We start from the raw sequence: 20,632 nt of genomic DNA on the forward strand, positions 1-20,632 counted from the left end.
CAGACAGACAGGCCTAATTCCCGGCCCAAGTTCCGGCCCATCCCCAGTTCACTCCGACGCCATTATGGCGGGATGCGTGAAATACCAAAATATTTTTTTCCCATCTCCCTCGCGAGGGTTCAAACTCCTCCCCAAAATCCAATCCCCAATCCCCCCTCCGCGCCGCCCCCATTCGTCTCCCCTTCTTTTCAAATCCCCTCTCCTCTCCTCTCCTCTCTCCTCGCCGCCACCGCCTACCTACCTCCGCCGCTGGAAGCTTCCAGAAGGTTCCGGGAGGCCGCGGCGGAGAGGCTTCAGGTGAGCTCCCTTGCCTCCCTCTCCAGTCTCCATCCGGTCGAGATTTGACCCCTCGCTGCCGAGCCCACCGACGCTCGCCGCCGTCGAGATCCCAGCTGCTCGCCTCCTGGGCAGCCCAGCCGCCGGATCGGGGAGTTGTTATTTCTTTTTTTTTTTCATGCCAAATGCGGGGCCATGGTTAGGGTCTAGTGCCCGATGCGGCGCGGCGCGGTTTGATTCGAGGGCACTGCACTGCTGCGAGTTGCGCAGCTCAGATCCAATCCTCTCACTTGCTTGGGATTTTTATGAACTAGATCCATACCCAATCTGCTGCTAGTGCAACTGCTAAAAAAACATTAATCCTTAGTGGATAACAAATTTGCTCTATCTTAAATGGTTTTGTTGGTCACATGGTTCTTCCTTTAGGGGTACAGGTTGAGGGAGAGGAAGGTATGGTTTGGTGAGGCACAGGAAGGGATGCGGAGCTAGAACATTGGATGCGACAATGGCTCAAGCTGCGGTTCAATCTTCTCTGAATGGTGACTTGTTGATTGGGAGGGCCGCGGGAGTTCCGAGGATGAAGAGGAAGACCCCCTCTGAACTCAGAGTAATTTGCCTTTAACCTTTATACTATGTGTCAACTACGGCTTCTTTAGTTTCACCATGATGTGATATTAGAGGAGATATTTGGTGAAAATGTGTGTGCGGTTTCAAGGGATTTCCATTTGATAAAAAGTATTCTCTAATACTGTTCTGTTCCAGATACCAACAATGCACATTTAACTATACTTTGTATAAGCACACCACAATATTTAAGGACAATTCATATCCTTGTAACTTGCAATGGTGCAGCCCTGATGCAATGAGCATGATACGTTATGCCATATTCAATTTCGACTGACGAAGACCATTCCCAAAGCTTCTAAAAAAAGTACTACAACATTGTAGTGCATCAAGTGATATTTGTTTTACTTAGCTAATGCTAGAGAAGAGTAATAACAATATAACATAGTCACTCCAAATTGCATTTAGGATAACTACTGTTATATATGCATGTTTCCTTTCCATGGCTGAATTGTTAATGACAATTAGTTCAATGGGGGCCAGTGTAAGAACACATATTACTTATTGCTGCTATCCAAGTGCTGCTTTTGGCATAAAACAGTACAGTTGCTTATGAATGCTGAAAATGTTCCGATAATTACTTATTGCAGGGAGAGCAATTGAAGCGGCGTGCTTCTGACAAGCCTGCTAATGACCAATCACTCCATTCTGCGGCATTTGATAGGTAGCTAATCTGCAATCTATTTTAGTGATGTTCCACTTTGCTTGTATGAGAAACTTAATATTTATATTATCGGTGTAGGGCAAGCAATGGGTTTCAGAACCCAGAGCAACCAAAAATATCGAAATACATCAGTACTCGTGTTACAGAGGTGTTCCCAGTAAAAAAATCTAGAAACCTTGGGAAGGAAAACTTCAAGGTCAGACATTGTGACATCATTTACTTTTATGGACCTTAAATTGTTCAGTGCTAAATGCCACATCTTGAAACTAGGATGCTTTGCAGAATAATGAGAAGGCTCCCAAGTCTGCTGATGCTGTGACAACTTCTGATTTTGCATCACCTTCACTCCCATGGTAATTATTTAACTAGATAATTTTATGTACTTGATGTTTTGCATCGTGTTTATGTTCTTATGTGGATTGTTTTTGCGAAAATTCAGTGGTTATGGTGACTCTGCTAAGTCGGACTCTGCTGTTCCATTACATACTGAGGCAGCTAAACCAAGTTTTAGAAAAGTTGAGAAATGCAGTGAAAATGCTTTGCGGAGTGTATCTGAGCTCCATATTGGTGATGAGCAGCAGTCTGGCACTAATAAATTTGATATGGTAAGGAGCACCAATCTATCTAGATCATCTTAGTATATATTGTTTGTGTGCTAATATTTCTAATGCTTTTTGATAGGAAAAAGTACTCAAAGGTTTTGGAGCTCGTGATGCTTTTGTGGCCTCTAAGCTCACTGACCCAAACATACAAGTTGGTGTTGTACCCTCGAAATCTTTGGATTTGTGCCCTTCTGAGATCGCTGTTCCAGGAAAAAGAGCTCCTTTGGATCTCACCCTGAAGACTACTTTGCAATTTGTTTCATCATCTTCTGTAAAGTGGTGGGTATTTTACTCTTTCTTGCCCTTTCAGCTTGTCAGTTAGATGACATATCCATCTCAAAGTAACAGTTGTCTGTTTGCTTGAATTGGTAGGATATCTTAAACCTGTAACTATAACCTCCTTGAAAACAGGTTTCATTTTAGCTCTTAAACATGGCATGCGAATATACACATAGAACAAGGAATAACAACTTAGTTTTCCTTTCAGATTATACACACATAAATCTAACACCAGCATTATATTTAACCAAAAAAAAAGATGACAAACATTTGCAAAATTGTAATTATATATATTTTTTAAAAAAGCATCTGCTTTGAAATGGCAGAGTATTTGGCAAATGGTTATGCACCATTATAATACCTCAAATAATGTTACATCTATAATAGTCCCAATAGATGGCATCTACGAATTAGGGGAATGGACTCCAAAACTTCTGCTTTTGGAGTGTTATCATGAAATGTGGCTGTTTTCATTTGAGGTTTTCTGCATAGAAGTGAAAAATTCTCCTGTCAATAACTCTTGTATGTTACAGGTGTCACAAGATAAGTACAAGTTTTGGTAGGAGCAGCATTGTAGGACCCATTGCCCAAAGTTATCATCATGGGTGTCAAGATTCAGGATGCTCAAGGCCTGAGAGAAACAAGGAATTCTTGTTCTCAAAGGCACTACAATCATGGGTATATCCACAATCCTTGTTGCCTGCTTCCATCATATCTGCAATGGTATCATCAACTGTACGAGGAGGTAATATCAAAACCTGAAACAATCCTGTAATGTTTTGTGGATGTAACTAAAATGATCTATCCCTCTGGTCATGTAGAAAGTGATTTTCTCCTCAAAAGGCATCAGGACTGGGAAGATTCATTTCAGAATCTTTACTACATGCTCCGGAAGAATCTGTTGAATATTTTTTATGGTATTTTCTTGCTCCTTGAATCCAACTGATTCATAGTAAGCTACATAGTTGGAAAAATGTAATATTGTGGCATTTGCTTAGTGTTTCACATGGTCTGCTTGCTTTTGTGCTGTTGTGCACTAAAAAAATTGCTGCTGCCAGGTTTTTATAGCAAAAAGTTTAGTTGGGCACGATAGTTATACAATAAGTAAAAACACCATCTATCTAGGGAAAACTATTAATTACATTACTTAAATTTAGTGCCAACACATGTGGTGCCTTTTGCTCAAGTCCTCATTTGCAGTTTTTAAATATGAGATGTTTTGTTAGACTATCTCTGAATTACTTGTTAATTACAATGAACATTTGCTTTACTGTTCTAGTTTATACGCCACAATTTGTTGCTCTCTTCATCGGTGGAAATTGTTTGGACAAGAAGCAGACCTGTAATGCGTACCTATCACAATCAACACGTGGGATACGATCATTGCTGCGAAGACATGTGAGTTCTTTCTGTTTCTCTATGCAATTACCATTTGCAATGCATGCATTCTCCTTTTTTTTCATACTTAAGACATAGCACTACATTAATCTGTTGTTGCTGATCAACCATTCTGTGAGGCGTGGTTTGATAAGCATCAATCCATTATGTTTAGGCCTGGTTTGAGTAAAGCATTAATATGTGATTGTCCCTTCTCCGAAAGCAGCTTCGGTAGTTCAGTTTGTTGTTTGAACTGAATTAGTTTTCTACAGTTGTTTAGTATAATTATGGACCGAGACAAGATTTTGGTATTATGATATCTAAAGGCATCAACTGCTGGAGGCAATTAAATCTTAAGGCCTTTTCAGCTTTGTACTAGCTTTTATGAATTGTTGGTTGCTTGGAATCATTAACCGTAGTACTTTGCATTGTTGTAGGGTGTTTGTTTTTCTATGCCTCTTTGCAGTACTGAAGTGGAGCAGGTTACAGAGGATGACCTGATTGAACTTTCAGAAATCCAAAAGCGCAATCTAGGCCAGGTTTCATTTTGCCCCCTCATCATTTCCCTTTTTTGTGTTAGTGGGGTTGCAGCTACTGACTGGTTGTCAATAAAATTGTCAAACTTGCAGGCGCTCCACATTGACGCTATGTCTGAAGTCGACAACACCACACAATCACTTCTTTCATTTATTGGCAACAAGAGTGTTCATGGTTTATATGACTTCTTGTTGAACTACAAGTAAGTTGCTTAAAACCTTTGCTGATCATCCTATTATATTTCTCCCAAAATTTTCTAGCTGTATAATATGTTCTTGTTGTTTTCAGGTCATTCTTAAATTCTCTATCTGCCACAGATGTCCCGGTGTTATATTCCCCGGTGCCGTTTCAAAATGGCTGCCTCTATATTCCAGAGGTAATTTGATTCGTTTCATTTCTGTCAACTTAAAATTTCTCCCTGCTATCATATGGCAAGTTTCCGTATTCTCATTTTTTGTACCAGATCACTTAAAGTATTTTCATTAAAACCTTTCTGAAAACTGTGTCTAACCGCCTAAAGGTTGCCCTGTACAATAGTAAAGCTGATTTAGAGGTCTGATCTTCTGAGCACACTTTTGCAGGTGAAATGCAAGGAGATGAGGAAGGCAGATATAGGCCGGGTTTCAGGTGCGTTTGATGCAGAAGAGACTGGATCTACTTTCGCTTCTGTAACGGGCAATATCTGCTATAGCATGGAAATAAAGGATCCCGTACTTCCTCCATGGGTTGTTTCTGGAATCTGCGCTGCAATGAGCTCTGATGCAAATAGCTTCGAATTAATGTACGTGCCATCATCTTCTCCGATGCAGTTTCTCAACCTCTTGCCATGTGCTAAATAAATCATTCTCATTTCTTTTTTCAGGATGGCAACGGAGCCTTCGTCGATGGGCTTAAACGCTGCCTTCAGCTGCGTAAGCTCAAATTCCCAGTCCAAGGCACATGCCTCTGAAGGCTGTGAATCATTGGGCATCCCTGAGGCCACATTGGTTCCCTCCTTGCGATCTGCATCTTCTCTGCGGCGCCTCAGCTACAAGGATGGCGAGTACATCGCATACACAACGGTGTGAGCTGCAACGCAACACCTCGAAGCCATAGCTGGGAATCAAGACAAGTACTCCTATTCGAGTCAAGTGCAGCCACTTTTGATGTTCTACGTCTACCAATGGGGGCTCTATCTGGTTGAGCTCCTCCCGTCAAGAAGCCTCAATGCCTCGTCCATCAGACAGGCAAAGCAGGCAGGCAGAGAAGCTGTTAGCTGCTGCTGGTTTAGTGGTTTTCTGAAAGGCACCGTGTCAAATATCTGGAATCATCTAACTGTTTTTGGGTGAGCCTGTAGATTTTCTACAGGACAATGAGCTGCTCTTGAAAGGTGCAGTAATTTATGGAATTGTACAGTGTATTTGATGCCCTTGACAGTGCATCCTTCGATGACTGATTGGGGGGTAGTGAGGAGGGGGAGTGACTTTTATGGCGTTCTCTGCTGTCATCCTCTCTAGTCTGCAAGATAATTGCACTTGATCTTTAACGTTGCAATGCAATTTAGCCTGTGATCAACTGTCCAAATCCATATACACGCCGCGCACAACCCCGCAAGCCAGCATGGTTTAAGCAAAATTCTATTAAACACAAATTAGGTACCACTGATTAAAAATAGCCCCTTCATTTCATTTCATTTCATTTTAAAGGCTAATCTCATAACGTAGTATATACATAACTGAAAGTTTATTACTATCAAGTAGCAATAAACTTCAAATGGAGAAACTTGTAAATATTACTGGATATCATTGGGCTGATCAGCGAGAAAAGCATTCTCCATTTGAAGCTTCCATGATCACAAACATTATATAAACAATCAAAATCTTGTTATAAGTTTTTCTCCTCTTTAATTAAATTGACCAAGTTTCCAAGTATAAAACGGTGAACTACATTACAGAAGTAGACATGTGTAACTAACTTTTAAAAAAACAGTGAATTACTCACGTTATATGGTCATGCACAGCAACGAACATGTGCAAGCATTGGGTCCAGGCATACATATAAGTTTCACACAATTACATGGCACATTATATTAAACTACATGCTCCCATTGATTTTGACGAGCCACAAATTGTTTGGTGTTCATCTCTTCTACTTTTCACAAAAAAATTGTGAAAATATACCTTTTTTATTGATTTTATAGGTATATACACGTTTAGAAGGGAATGACACAAATATAGAATGGAAGTGCGAGACCGGAGGGCAAGTGTGCAACACAGCAGTCTCGCGCGGTTCCCTTTCTTTTAATTGATTGACGATTCATTTCTTGTGTACAGTACGTGTATGCTGCTCTTGTTTATATGTCGTCTGTCCTGTTTGTCTGTCATTTGTGGAGAGAGATTAGGAGACAGATTTGCTTTTTATGGATCTTCCATCTCAAGAAAAACAGATTACCAGTTCTATAGCCTGAATGCAAATGGCGATCATGCTTTGGAGCACCAAATTATTTAATGCTAGAGCCCGAAGAAAAAAAAAGGCAATCTACATATAAATGGTCTTTGATTAAGGATTAATTTGATACTAATCAAGCAAGTCAAAGAAGATGTATTCGTCCTCAAAATATATTGAATTTTATAACGAAATCATTCACACTCTGCGGTAGAAAGCTTGAAGAGCAATTGTACATCCTAGACAACAAAGAGCTATCAAATGAAGACGCTTCCGCCCTGAAGCACCCATCTCTGTTGGCGGTGAAGGCGGTGGAGGAGAATCATCAATAGAAGCTGCCTCAATGCGCCCCAGGAACGATAGCGTCTGGCTTCTGTTTCTAGGTGCTGCAATTACAAAGTCAATGAACTCCATAATCTCTACTCTACTATATCTCTCATCTCTTGGTACCATTTCCTATATCAAATCAAAGAAAATAAATCATATTAGCCAATAACCACATTAAATCATTAGTTAACTATCAGTTTATTGCCCACTAACCTCAGAGGTATGAAGACGAGATGCAATTGATTTAGCAAAATCAAGGTGAGACATATCATAACTCTTACGATATTGTCCAAACAATTGATCCAGCAGCCGTGAATAACGCTCAAACATATACTCCAAATAATTCAAGAAACTCATAGCTCTTAGGAACTCTCTGTCAATATGAAATAATGAGACAACAATTAATATATAAAATAGTTGTGTGATTGAGGAGGAGCTCGTGTGTAGAAATAGTTATGTGATTGGCACAAACTAACTTATATCAAACCAATATTATTAGATGAAACCCAAAACACATTAAATCAAAAAACAACCCATTGCTTAATTTCTTCATTTTAATTTACAGCTATACTAATATATCCACACATATCTATGGACTAATTTGTATGGTCACTCAGAGCATATTTCACACTTGCAACGCAATTTGGACAATGAACGCTTCAGTTAGTTTCTTTGCCGTACTGCTATACTTACACAAATGGCTAATTAATTAGTCATTAGTCACTAATTAGAGGAAAGGGATGGAGCTAGGGCTTGCGCACTAACAAGCCCCAAATGTGGATCCGCCACTGAAATATTTGGATATTTGCTAACCCCAAGTCATGCCAATCAAAATGAAGCAATATTGTAGAAGAGAGAACTTACCTCTCGTGGCGAGATTTTGAATCCATATTCTTTTATCTGCTTAGCCAATGCCTTGCTTAGTGGGAGATAACATTCACGACGTAAGATTTGCTCTTGAGGTAACAACTCATGTAGGACATAGTTCAGTACCCATGTCAGCTCATCAACAACAGTAGGATTACAGTAACAATAGATATTCTGAAAAATTATAAGAATAGGTTATATTAGGTATATTAAACCTACCCCTCCGTCCCAAAATATAAGAGATTTTGGGTGGATGTGAGAAGTATCTTATTATAAAGTTGGTGCCCACTAACTCTTAAAGCTAAACATGTGTGCCACATCATCACCCACTAGCAATCATTATTTAAAGGAGGGAGTATCTTATTATAAAGTTGATGCCAACTAACTCCTCAAGCTAAACATGTGTGCCACATCATAATTTACTAGCAATTATTATCTAGAGTATTTTAAATATAATACAAACATGACATATCATTTACAATTTTATTGTATTTTTAGAACTCAATATGAAGCAATATCAAATCATTATATTCACATTATTTAAACATATATATATATATATATATATATATATATATATATATATATATATATATATATCTACCATTTTTATAATATATAATAAGCATTCATTCACATATCCCGCAGCAAAGCGCGAGGGTATCAACTAGTTATAGAAATATCAACTCACAAGTTTCTTCTCGATAACATTTTTAAGCTCTACATCTTGAACAATCAAGTAGTTGTGAGTGCAGAATCTTAGGATAAATTCTTTCAGTTCGTCACCAGGACCAACAGTAATATCCCTAGCAATAGATTTGTTATGGATCTGAATGGAGCCCAGGGTAACAATAACCTGCAAACAGGGTGGTGGGAAACACATCAAAATATGGGCTTAGAATGCAACATGTACAGTACAAGAGCACAAAATAGTATAGACCCAACAATGGTTCAAAAACTAAAACAAACTACCTAAAAATTACAAGATAAAAGAATAATATCACATTGCCTAGCCTAGCAAGCTCAAGCTAGCCCACAAAGGCTATAGGCTAAAAAAGCAAAGCACCTTGTTTGGTTATCTAGCCTATCACCTAACTGACCCACATGGTGCCAATTTGGCTCTCCATCCTAGGCGAGTTTGTCTTCGCAGTTGGAGCCAAGCTTGCCTTCATAAGCAAGTTTTTTTTTGCTAATTACAAACAGCTCTCCTTGCTAAGCTAGGCTAGACTTTTCTTGCCTAGATCCAGCTATACCCTGAATTAGCATTGAAATAAATTCTAGTGGGCAATGCTTGCAAATGCAACATGTACTGTAATATCAAACAGGAATAGCCAACAATATAAAAAATCAAATAAAACACCTAAAAACTAAGAGACCGAGAACAGAAATAAACATATTAGCATTGAAAAAAGTAAATTCTCGAGCTAACTATACATTGGTAATATCATCTTGATAAGCAAACCGTGCCCATATGTCCTGCAAAAGAGTTAAGGAAAAAAAAAACCTGATTATGAGGGATAAGTGTAGCGCCCAAATGTAGAGGATAATGAATAATACATATCATAAGGATGGTGGAGGACAAGTACAGTACCTTAGGACGTGCAATCAGTTCCTGTGAAACTTGAAACATCGCGAAACCAAAAGGAGTTTCAAATAACATCAGCTTAAATCCACAAGGACGCATAATTTTTGTATGTTGCCTGCAAGTGCAAGACCAAAGTTACAACATTTAATTCTTTTGTTTGTGATTTTGTATACCCCACATTTACCTCTAAGTGATTTAAGTCATCTCAAATGAAGGAAAGAGATTTTTTACGTACCCTTTTCCAAGAGGTGATGCACTAACATCAGAAGCTACAGGGCAACTATGGTCTACAGGTATCCTCTCTTCCTCTACAGTCTTTCAAAGAAGCTTATGTTTTAGTACATAATATTTGTGACAAAACAAACACAAGGGAGAAAACTAACCTCAGTTTTATATTTGCCTTGGACAAAGATTAATGGGGTGGGACTCCCATTGGTAGAGCACACTTGAAAAATTGCAGAGACAAAGAAAGTTAATCTTCATATCACTAAACAACTACCAATTGTTGCTCTAAACAGTTAAGTTAATGAGCATAACAATTCAATAAGATGTTGAGTTCTAAACTTGGTGGTTTACATGGTAGGAAACATTCAATGATTTCAAACTTCACATACCTTTTTCATAAATAGTCACAGGGAGATCCTTCTGGGAAACATTCATTGCAGGATTGAATTGAAGATAAAAAGTTGTTCCACTAACATCAATCAACTGGATGAAAATAGTATAAGGGAATGCATGGAGTAAAATCAAAATGTATAGCACAGATCACACAAACATCCATTTGATAAATATTTCCAATACATTCTCAAGCTAAAATCAAATTTCAACCATTTCATCCATCGACACAAACAAGCTAGAGCTTTAAAGTTTAAGAACATTGCACATCCCAGCATAGCATATCTACTTATCTATTATTGCTGGCTATTACACCAGCCTTATCATTCTACGTACAAGTTTAAAACCAAATATTACTCAGATTCTCTAAGAGCTCAAACTAATGCTAAAACTATATCCCGATGTCCTGTAACCTCACCAACATTTTTGAGTTTCATTCTTGCAGCAGTCAGTGAACATTTTAACCCCAATGTTAAACTTTGAATGCAACCTTAGGAAAAAAAATGTTTACATTATTACGGTATTGCATTGGTGGTTACCAACCATCTGGTCTAGCATATTACTATGATGAGGGAGTCCCCTACCTTCCACAAGCACTAAAAGACTTTCGTCACTTATGTTGTAATAAGTATAAGCATGTGAAATGTATAATGGCATGAAATGAAAACAATGGCAAACACATCCAATAATAATAAAAAAAATCATAATTATTGTCTGCTCAACGTCTCACATACCACCAACAACATTTCTTCATAATATGAATGACAGTCTGACAGATTAAGCAGTGGGACAAATATAGTTGAATTAAATGCATGGCTATAAATACTCACAGCCTGGTTGGTTTCCAAATCGGTGTTTGTCACATAAGTGCCCCAATGGAGTACCAACCCAGAATGGCCAAGCTAGGGAACACCTTCTTGTCTGCATAACGCAACAATGTGGAGTACATCACAACACGAACAAAATTAAGCACCCGCAAAATCAATCCTAGCTAGGGTTTATCTACCTACAGGTCTCGAGCTTCTTGTCCAACAAGGCGCGGTCGAGGGTTCCGGGGTCGGTGTCGAGCAAGATGTCGGAGGTGTCGGCGGCGATGGGGAATTTGGGGTTGAGTTTTAGTTTTCCTTTTACCCCGAATTTGTGTATCCACAGTTGGAAAACAGTCCATTTGATTCCCTTATTAAAAATATATGCCGAATCTAATTCATACCCCTAAACCATAAAACCGGGTAGGATGACTCTTCCAACTATTAAAACCGGTATAATTTGACTCCCTCATCGGTTTTGGAGGACGGTTTCACTGACATGACACTTTGACCTAGTCCAACCAACTAACTCAGCATATGGGACCCACATATCAGGCTTTAAATGTAGGATCGAACAAAACCAAACAAACCTACCAGAGGGAGTGAATGGTAGGGAAAACCAAAACCCAAAAACTTTTAGCGGAAATAAAAGTTACCCTCGAATCAATGGAGATCTCGATGTAGTCCTGTGGCCGCAGGTTGGACCGCTTGCACGCCACCGGTGTGACCGCCGTCTTGTCACCGGTTGGACCGCTTCCCTGCTGCCGGTGTGACCGCCACTATCTTGCCGGTTAGACCGCCAGTAGTACTCCGGTCAAACCGTCGAGACCCAGAAAAACACGTATCGACGAAACTTTTAAAAGTAGATTAATTTTATTGCATCAATATGTGTTTATGTGTCTAAAGCACTACTCTCCCAATTCACGAACTAGGATTGAAAGCTCGAAATAAACCCTAACTTTTCTCTCCCAAAAATCGATATATTCTAGCCTCAACCCCTCATCTATTTATACCTAAAATCCCTTACTCAAAGTAGGTGTAGAACTCCTATTCACAATAGGACTCAATCCCTCAATTACCAAATCAAACTACAATTTCCAAATTGCAGGGGCTGTTCACTTTAACGTCATTTTCAACCATATTGTTATTTGGCAAAGTTATCAAAAAAATATATATCTATATTTAGTTCATTGCCAAATTTTAGTAAATACATAGAAAAAATCATACCAAAATTTAGCAAAGTTTATTTTGGCAGCCTCGTAATCTCCTCAATCTCTACTCAGCCAAAGCCGGCCACAGTCCCTGGCACAGTCGGAGTCGATCTCCTCGAGCGTGAGCCGACGCCTTGCCAGCTAACCAACCGAGCCGGCGAGATTGACCCGTCGCCGCCGAGCCCACCGACGCTCGCCCGCCGTCGAGATCGCCTCCTGGGCCGCCCAGCCGCCGGATCGGGGACTTGTTGTTGATTTTTTTTTTTCATGCTAAATGCGGGGGCCATGGTTAGGGTCTAATGCCCAATGGCACTGCACTGCTGCGGTTTACTGCTTAGATCCAATACTCGCTTGGGATTTTGTGAACGAGATCCATACCCAACCTGCTAGTGCAACTGCTAAAAAAAACCATTATTAGGCCCTCTTTGTTTAGGCTTATAAGCCAACTTATAAGTCTAAGCCAAAACAAATAAGCAGCATTTTTATTTTGCTTTTTTGAAGCCATAAGCCACTCTAACACTATTAAGCCAAAAGCTAGGTTGAAGAAGCTTTTTTGGCTTATATGAGATAGATGTATGACTCCACCACTAAACTTAGGACATTAAATCCACTGGCTTATAAATCATATAAGCCAATAAGCTGACTTAAAAGTCTAGGCCAATAAACCTAAACCTAAACAAAGAGGGCCTTAATCATTTGGAGATAGGGTGTATATATAAGCCTTAGTGGATAGTAACAAATTTGCTCTACCTTGAACGTTTTTTTAGTTTGTTTTTTTTTGTCACATGGTTCTTCCTTTAGGCCTTCTTCAGTTATACCCGGATTCAATCCAGACCAGGAATGACAAGTATAGTAAGAAATTTACGTGGATACAATGAGAGACCGGGATTTATTTCGGGCCGGGAACCAATTTACTCATGATATGGACAATAAGGGACCGGGAATCAATCCACTAGTCAAGAGTTGTGTAACTAATCCGGATGTTTTCTTGTCCCTATCATGAGTAAATTGGTTCCTGGCCCGAAATAAATCCCGATCTCTTATTACATCTATCATAAATTTCTTATTATATTTCTCATTCCCGGCCCGAATTAAATCCAGATGTAACCAAACAAGGTCTTAGAGGTACAGGTTGAGGGAGAGGAAGGTATGGTTCTTCCTTTGTGTGTTAAATAAATCATTCTCATTTCCTCTTTCAGGATGGCAACGGAGGCTTCGTCGATGGGCTTAAATGCTGCCTTCAGCTGCGTAAGCTCAAATTCCCAGTCCAAGGCGCATTCCTCTGAAGGCTGTGAATCATTGGGCATCCCTGAGGCCACATTGGTTCCCTCATTGCGATACTCGCGGCATGCTTTTCAAACTGCTAAACAGTGTGTTTCGTGTTAAAAAATTTCTATATGAAAGTTGCTCTAAAATATCATATTAATCCATTTTTCAAGTTTGTAATAATTAAAACTCAATTAATCACAAGTTATTACCACTTCATTTTACATGAAACACTTAATTTTTATCTTCGTCTTTATTTTCAGGAGATTCAAACACCGTGTCGAGCTGCAATGCAACACCTCGAAGCCATAGCTGGGAAGCAAGACAAGCGCTCCTAATCGAGTCAAGTGCAGCCACTTTTGATGTTCTACGACTACCAATGGGGGGGTTCTTCTATCTGGTTGAGCTGCTCCCGTTAAGAAGCCTCAATGCCTCGTCCATCAGACAAGCAAGGCAGGCAGGCAGAGAAGCGGTTAGCTGCTGCTGGTTTAGTAGTTTTCTGAAAGGCACCGTGTCAAATATCTGGAATCATATAACTGTTTTTGGGTGAGCCTGTAGATTATCTACAGGACAATGAGCTGCTCTTGAATGGTGCAGTAATTTATGGGATTGTACAGTATATTTGATGCCCCTGACAGTGCATCCTTGGATGACTGATGGGGGGTAGTGAGGAGGGGGAGTGACTCTTTTATGGCGTTCTCTGCTGTCATTCTCTCTAGTCTGCAAGATACAGTAATCGCACTTGATCTTTAACGTAGCATTGCAATTTAGCCTGTGATCAACTGTCCAAATCCATATTGTTAACGGTCTATGAACTCTACTATATGGGAACACGCCCCGCAAGCCAGCATAGTTTAAGCAAAACTCTATTAAACACAAATTAGGTACCACAGATTAAAAATAGCCCATTCATTTCATTCCATTTAATTTTAAAGGCTAATCTCAAAACATAGTATATACTTGTACTGAAAGTTTATTATCAAGTAGCGATAATAAACTTCAAATGGAGAAACTTGTAAACATTGAAGTATTAGATATTATTGGGCTGGTCAGCGAAAAAAGCATTCTCCATTTGAAGTTTTCATGATCATAAACATTATATAAACACTCGGAATCTTGTTAAGAGTTTTTTTTCTTCTCTTTAATTAAATTGACCAAGTTTCCAAGTATAAAACAGTGAACTAAAGTAGACATGTGTAACTAACTTAAAAAAAAAAACGGTGAACTACTCACGTTGTACACTTGTACGGTCATGTACAGCAACGAACATGTGCAAGCATTGGGTCCAGGCATACATATTAAGTTTCACACAATTACATGGCACATTATATTAAACTACAGGCTCCCATTGATTTTGAAGAATCACAAATTGTTTGGTGTTCATCTCACCTACTTTTCACACTCCACAAATGACTGGAACAGAGGAAAATATTTGTCTTCCTTCTTGTTAAAGAAAGAGGTCCCAAATGAAAGTAATAAAATGTCTGCTGACTGCTACTTCGCATTTGTCATGTATTCCAGGGTAACCACATGTGCCATGATTTTCTACCCAAAACTGTGCAGTATTTGATACAAATACAATGGAACTATATAATCAGTGCACTTAAGGAGGGTGTGATTTAGTTACAACACCTTTTCCCCCCACACGTCGCTCTCGCGCGGGCGGCTCGGGGGGCGAAAACCCTAGCCGCCCGCGCCGCCGCAACCCCGCCCCCTCCTCCTCCTCGCCGTCGCCGGAGCTCGCTGGCGGCAAGCCGGCGGCGAGCTGGGAAGGCGGCGGCGAGGCCTTTCAAGCTTGGAGGCTACCAACTCAGCGCGGGGAGGATGGGGCATAGCCGACGACGGCGACCTCAGCGGCCGGAGGCGGAGACGGCAGGCCGGCGTGGGGAGGCGACGGATCCAGCGCCTCTGAGGCTGGATCTGGCCGGTACGGTGGCGCGACAACGTGACGGCGAGGGCGTGGCGGCCCGGGGCCTGCGGCAGAGCGGCTGCGGCGGCAGCTTCGCTGGCGTCGCCGCGGCGGCTGGAGGGGCGTCGTCGCTGTCACGGCAGCCGGGACTGGGCGGCGGTGGGGGCGCCGGCGCGGATGCCGCTGTAGGCGGATCTGGCCAGAGCAGCTCGCGGCCGCCATGTCTGCCAGACGGCGGCGGGACGCCCCGAGGCTGCCGCAGCCGGTGGCGTCGGCGGCGCCTCGCTCCTTGGCTTCCGCTGCCGGCGACGAGGAGGCGCAGTGGACGGTCGGCTAGAACGCTTGACGGTGGTGGCGCTGGAAACCTCGAGCGACAGCTGGATTCAGCGTTGCAGGTCCGGTGTCAGTGCTCATCATGGGAGAAGCGGCTATGCAAAGGGAGCTGGCGGCGGTGCGTCGTCTTCCTCGTTGCCGGTCAGCACCCTCTCCCTTCTTGAGCTCCTCCCCTTCTTTGTGGGGACTTTTGGTTGGGTTGAGGCGGCTACTGGTCAGCGGGGGAAGCTCAAGCGGCCGAAGCGACGTTGTCTAGTCCTGGGTTCTCCTTTGGCCGAACATGGCGAGGAGGCCAGCGGGTGGCGGGACGGAGGTGGCCTGGGCTAGCTCTCAGGGGAGGAGCGGTGGGATGCAGCGAGCTGGCGGCAGGGTTCTGCGGCAAGTTCGGAAGTCGGCCGGCGGAGGGGCGCCGGTGCGGTCTTGGTGGAAGCCATGCGCTGCCAATGCTTGTGTGGTGGTTACTGAGTTGATGGGCGACAAACTATTTGAAAGTTTGCAGGCGAAAGCCTCGCTCGGTGATCACCGGGCCGGCAGCGGCTACGCCTTCGGGTGTCGTAACCCTCTTGGGGGCGCTGTCGTGAGTACCTCTCCCCCTTTCTTGGCGAGTTCTCTTTAGGTGAAAACCACATCTTTCTTAGATGGGCGATGGCGGCGTCCTTGATATCGTGACCTCCTTGGGGGCATCGTTTTTTGGAGTCTCGCATTTGTGGTGTTGTTTTAGGCCGGGCGGCGATCGGCCACGCTTAGCGGGGCTCGTTTTGGTGCTCGGTTCCATTTTTCAATGGTTTGTGTTTGTGTGGTTAGCGTGTGGTTCTTGGAGGTGCCTCGTGCACATTCGTCCTCGACAGCTTCTGTCGTGTTTTTTTTAACTTTATTTCTTCTTAATATACTCGGATGGCCTCCGTCGGCCTTTCCCGGCGAAAAATCAGTGCACTTAAGAAAATACGAAAGTTGGTTGGGATCTTCTTGTCAGTCAGAGATCCTTTTTATGTAGTAGCTTCAGAACTGTTCAGCGATGCAAGAACTGGAAGTATTCATTAATCATGATGTACTAAAATACCGAAGAAATTTTTTTCTTTAAACATCAACAAATGATACTATTTCGAAAATTGAAACTACAGAAAAATGCGTGCTTATCCATTTCAGCCCATTAAGATAGAAAGATTCATTTTGGCAATATTAATAAATGATTAAAAGCTACTACCTCCGTCCCAAAACAAGTGCAGCCGTGGATATTCGTGTCCAACATTTGACCGTCCGTCTTATTTGAAAAATTAATGAAAAAAATTAAAAAAATTAGTCACACATAAAGTATTATTCATGTTTTATCATCTAATAGCAATAAAATACTAATAAAAAAAATTTCAAATAAGACGAACGGTCAAACGTTGAACGTGAATAGTGTAAAACTGCACTTATTTTGTGACGGAGGGAGTAACCATTAAGAAGCAGAAATATATTTGTCAACAAGTTCACAAACCACATACCTCACTGACGAACGTTTGTAGAAAACATCAGCACAAGAGAGTCAAGAGGAGAAAGGGTAATCTATGAGTAAATTCTGTTCATCAAACCACAAAATATCCTTTAAGATACATAAAAATGCCAGATCTTTATTGCTATCGAAACTGGTTAGTCACTTCAGCCCTCTTTGAGAGAGTTTAAAATTCTGAAAAACAACTGGTGAGAGGCTAATTGGTAAGAATCTGGAGAAGCTGTGAAATCCAACTTCTAGCTAGCTCCTAGTTCATTTTTCGGATTCTACAACTACCGCTTCTCAAAATCTAAATGAAAAACACATTTAATTTTTATAATAATGATGGCAGAAACACCTATAAGTTTTATAATAGTAGAGATAGAGATGTGAGATGATAGAAACACTACAAATCTTTGAAGTTGTAAAAATAAAGATTGATGATTCATCTCTTGTGTACCGTACTTGTATGGTGCTCCTGTATATCTGTTGTTTGCCATGTTTGTCTGTCGTTTGTGGAGGGAGACTAGGAGACAGATTTGCTTTTTATGGATCTTCCTGTGTGACGGAGGAACTCAACGTGAATTGTATTATCACATAGTATTACATATATAGGCATCATCCATTCCATATACTCTCTACCGATTCATGACAACAATATCGGGAGAATAAGAAAGGATAGCCAATCACATGATACATGCCAAAATCAGTCTAACACTTCCGTCTCAAGGAAAATAGATTACTAGTTCATATAGCCTGAATACAAATGGTGATCATGCTAGAACCTGAAGAAAAAAAAGGCAATCTACATGCAAATGGTCCTTAAATAATGAATTCAAAGATGTATTTGTCCTCAAAACATAGTGAATTTTATAACTAAGTTATTCACACTTTGCGATAGAAAGCTTTAAGAGCAATTGTACATCCCAAACAACAAAGACCTAGCCAATCCAAACGAAGATGCTTCCGCACCGAAGCACCTATCTCTGCTGGCGGTGAAGATGGTGGGGGAGGAGAATCATCTATAGAAGCTATATCAATGCGCCCTAGGAACGATAGCTTCTGCTTCTGTTTCCAGGAGCTGCAATTATGAAGTCAATGAACTCCATGATCACAGCTCTACTGTATCTCTCGTCTCTTGGTATCATTTTCTATACCAAATCAAATAAAATCAATCATATTGGTCAATAACCAAATTAAATCAGCAGTTAACTAACAATCTATTGCCCACTAACCTCAAAGGAACAAAGATGAGACACAATTGATTTGGCAAATTCAATGTCGGACATATCATAGCTCTTACGATATTGACAAACAAATGATCCAGCAGCAGCGAATAATGCTCCGACATATACATATACTCCAAATAATTTAAGGAACTCATAGCTATTAAGAACTCTCTCTCAATCTAAAATGGTGAAACAACAATTAATATATAAAATAGTTGTGATTGAGGAGCTCGTGTACAGAAATAGTTATGTGATTGACACATAATGACATATATCAACCCAATATTTTTAGATGAAACCCAAAACACATTAGATCAAAAGACAACCCATTGTTTAATTTCTTCATTTTAATTTGCAGCTACTTTATTTATTAATACGCAAGTTTTTCTCAATAATATGTAACTATTTTGCATAATTTTTTAAAGTAAAACAATTCTTTTTTCCTATCTATCTTTTTTTTAAATCTTACCACCGCTTAGAATAGGGAAACTTTCTAAAACATTTTCTGAGAAAGTGAAATTTAAAAGTTAGTTATGTAACATTCGTCCTCAAAACATAAATGCGTGTGGTAAAAAGCTAGTTTTATGTTTGCGACAATATCACGTAGAAATCACTATATACACACTATATTACTATAAAAGTTAGTGATGGTGTCATCATCTCGCTTATTCTCATTATGAATTTTAATAAGTAATTCTTTAGGTTTGTAAGATTATGAAATAATTAAATATAAATGTATAAACATATATAATATCAAATTAAGGTGAATATTGTATATAGCAAAAAGGTTATCAACATATTTCATGAAAAATATATTTTATTTATTCTAGACAATATTAATATATTTTCTTTCATCCGCAGTAAAGCATGAGCAACTAGTATATACATACACTAATATATATTGTAGAGCCTTAGGATTTCTTTCTTATTCTGGCCTCTAAAATTTCAGTTGCCAATATGGTGTCCCTTATAACTTTATACAGTATAAGCCTAATTGGATTATTGCCATGTGGCATACAAAGCCAACTACGACCAGAAAATATCCATGAAGTTTCTTCTAGCAAGAGGTTAAATATTTGCTTTGAACAATTTTATTTATATTTATCTTATTTTAAGATAAACGACTTAGGAAATATATCTTCTATGAAGAATATCTTCTCATAGTATAAGGGCCCATTCATTCCAGCGTTTTGCTTTTGATTTTTGGCGGTTCGTGGTACGCAAAACGAGACAAACTATTAGCACATAATTAATTAAAAATAATTCTTATAAACTTGAACAATAGATTTATTTGATTTTTGAAAAGAAACTTCTACCTAGAAAGTTTTTGCACAAAACATAATGTTTACCAGTTTGAAAAGTGTGCTAACGGAAAATAAGAAAGTTGTGGTTTAGAGTGGAAGGTTAGAACTCGGCCAAGCTTACAAGTCTTACGATGGACATTGTCGAGGAGTGATACTCTCTAGCGGGAGATCGTGAGATCCCCCCTTTTGTGAGTTCGGCCGGGGGAAAGGGCTCGCCTCTAGAGATCGCGTATCTGCCCTGAGTGTTGCTAATCGCGTGTGGGCGAGAGGATTATACAGGTTCGGGCCGCTATGGAGCATAATACCCTACTCCTGTGTGTGGGATTAAGGTTGAGAGTTACAAGGGTTCCTAAACTCCGGAGAGCGTTCCTGCTTCTCTTCTCCTAGAGCTCAGGTCTGCTGAGAGTCGTCCCCTTTCTCGGTGGGCAAGGTCCTCCTTTTATAGCTCAAGGGGATACCACATGCACCGTCTCTACCTACTCTTCTGCAGGGTGGGGACCCACCCTACCTTGACCGGATCCCGATCCGTGCCTTTGCCCGGAAGCTAAGCCGCAGCTCGTCCTTGAGCGGGACCTAGCGCCGTCCCCCGCCTGACACGGGGGACAGCCCTGTCATTCCCTCATAAATGGGTGAAGACTTGTGGTGACCATCCTTCTCGTGGAGGGAGCTCCGAATCATGCTCCGATGGGACGGGTCATACCTACCTCCACTCCGCCGGGGACAGAGGCGACGTGGGGGCACGGCCGCCCGTCCAGTCAGACGTGACCGGCGACAGGCCGGTCACAGACCGGTCATTCCTGACTAACGTGCGTCAGTCAGGCGGCACCGCACGTCTGCCCTTACCGCATTTAATGCGGCGAGGGGCAGTTGGGGCGCTGCGCGCATTGATAGCGATACAGCCTGGGTCCCCTCCCGCTCGCTCC

General features: G+C 40.9%; 1 protein-coding gene and 1 pseudogene across 3 annotated transcripts; one reads left to right on the forward strand and one right to left on the reverse strand.

Moving 5' to 3' along the window:
- The first annotated feature begins 133 nt into the window (after window positions 1-133).
- On the forward strand, window positions 134-5,921 carry LOC127758181 (uncharacterized). Of its 3 annotated transcripts, none has more exons than XM_052283802.1 (15): window positions 134-297; window positions 703-883; window positions 1,491-1,564; window positions 1,643-1,760; window positions 1,835-1,917; window positions 2,004-2,169; window positions 2,246-2,445; window positions 2,979-3,190; window positions 3,267-3,362; window positions 3,725-3,843; window positions 4,260-4,361; window positions 4,452-4,561; window positions 4,648-4,735; window positions 4,941-5,140; window positions 5,222-5,921. In XM_052283802.1, exons 2-15 carry the CDS (start codon window positions 782-784, stop codon window positions 5,424-5,426), a joined length of 1,875 nt encoding a protein of 624 aa, XP_052139762.1. In that variant the 5' UTR covers window positions 134-297; window positions 703-781; the 3' UTR covers window positions 5,427-5,921. The 3 variants fall into 3 exon arrangements, with proteins under 3 accessions (XP_052139762.1, XP_052139764.1, XP_052139763.1); XM_052283804.1 differs by having other exon boundaries at window positions 1,847-1,917; XM_052283803.1 differs by having other exon boundaries at window positions 711-883.
- Window positions 5,922-6,981: 1,060 nt separating this feature from the next.
- Window positions 6,982-13,501, reverse strand: LOC127756421 (uncharacterized; annotated as a pseudogene).
- Window positions 13,502-20,632: the final 7,131 nt, after the last annotated feature.

Source organism: Oryza glaberrima, chromosome 12, assembly GCF_000147395.1.
Source record: "Oryza glaberrima chromosome 12, OglaRS2, whole genome shotgun sequence".
Classification (NCBI taxonomy): domain Eukaryota; kingdom Viridiplantae; phylum Streptophyta; class Magnoliopsida; order Poales; family Poaceae; genus Oryza; species Oryza glaberrima.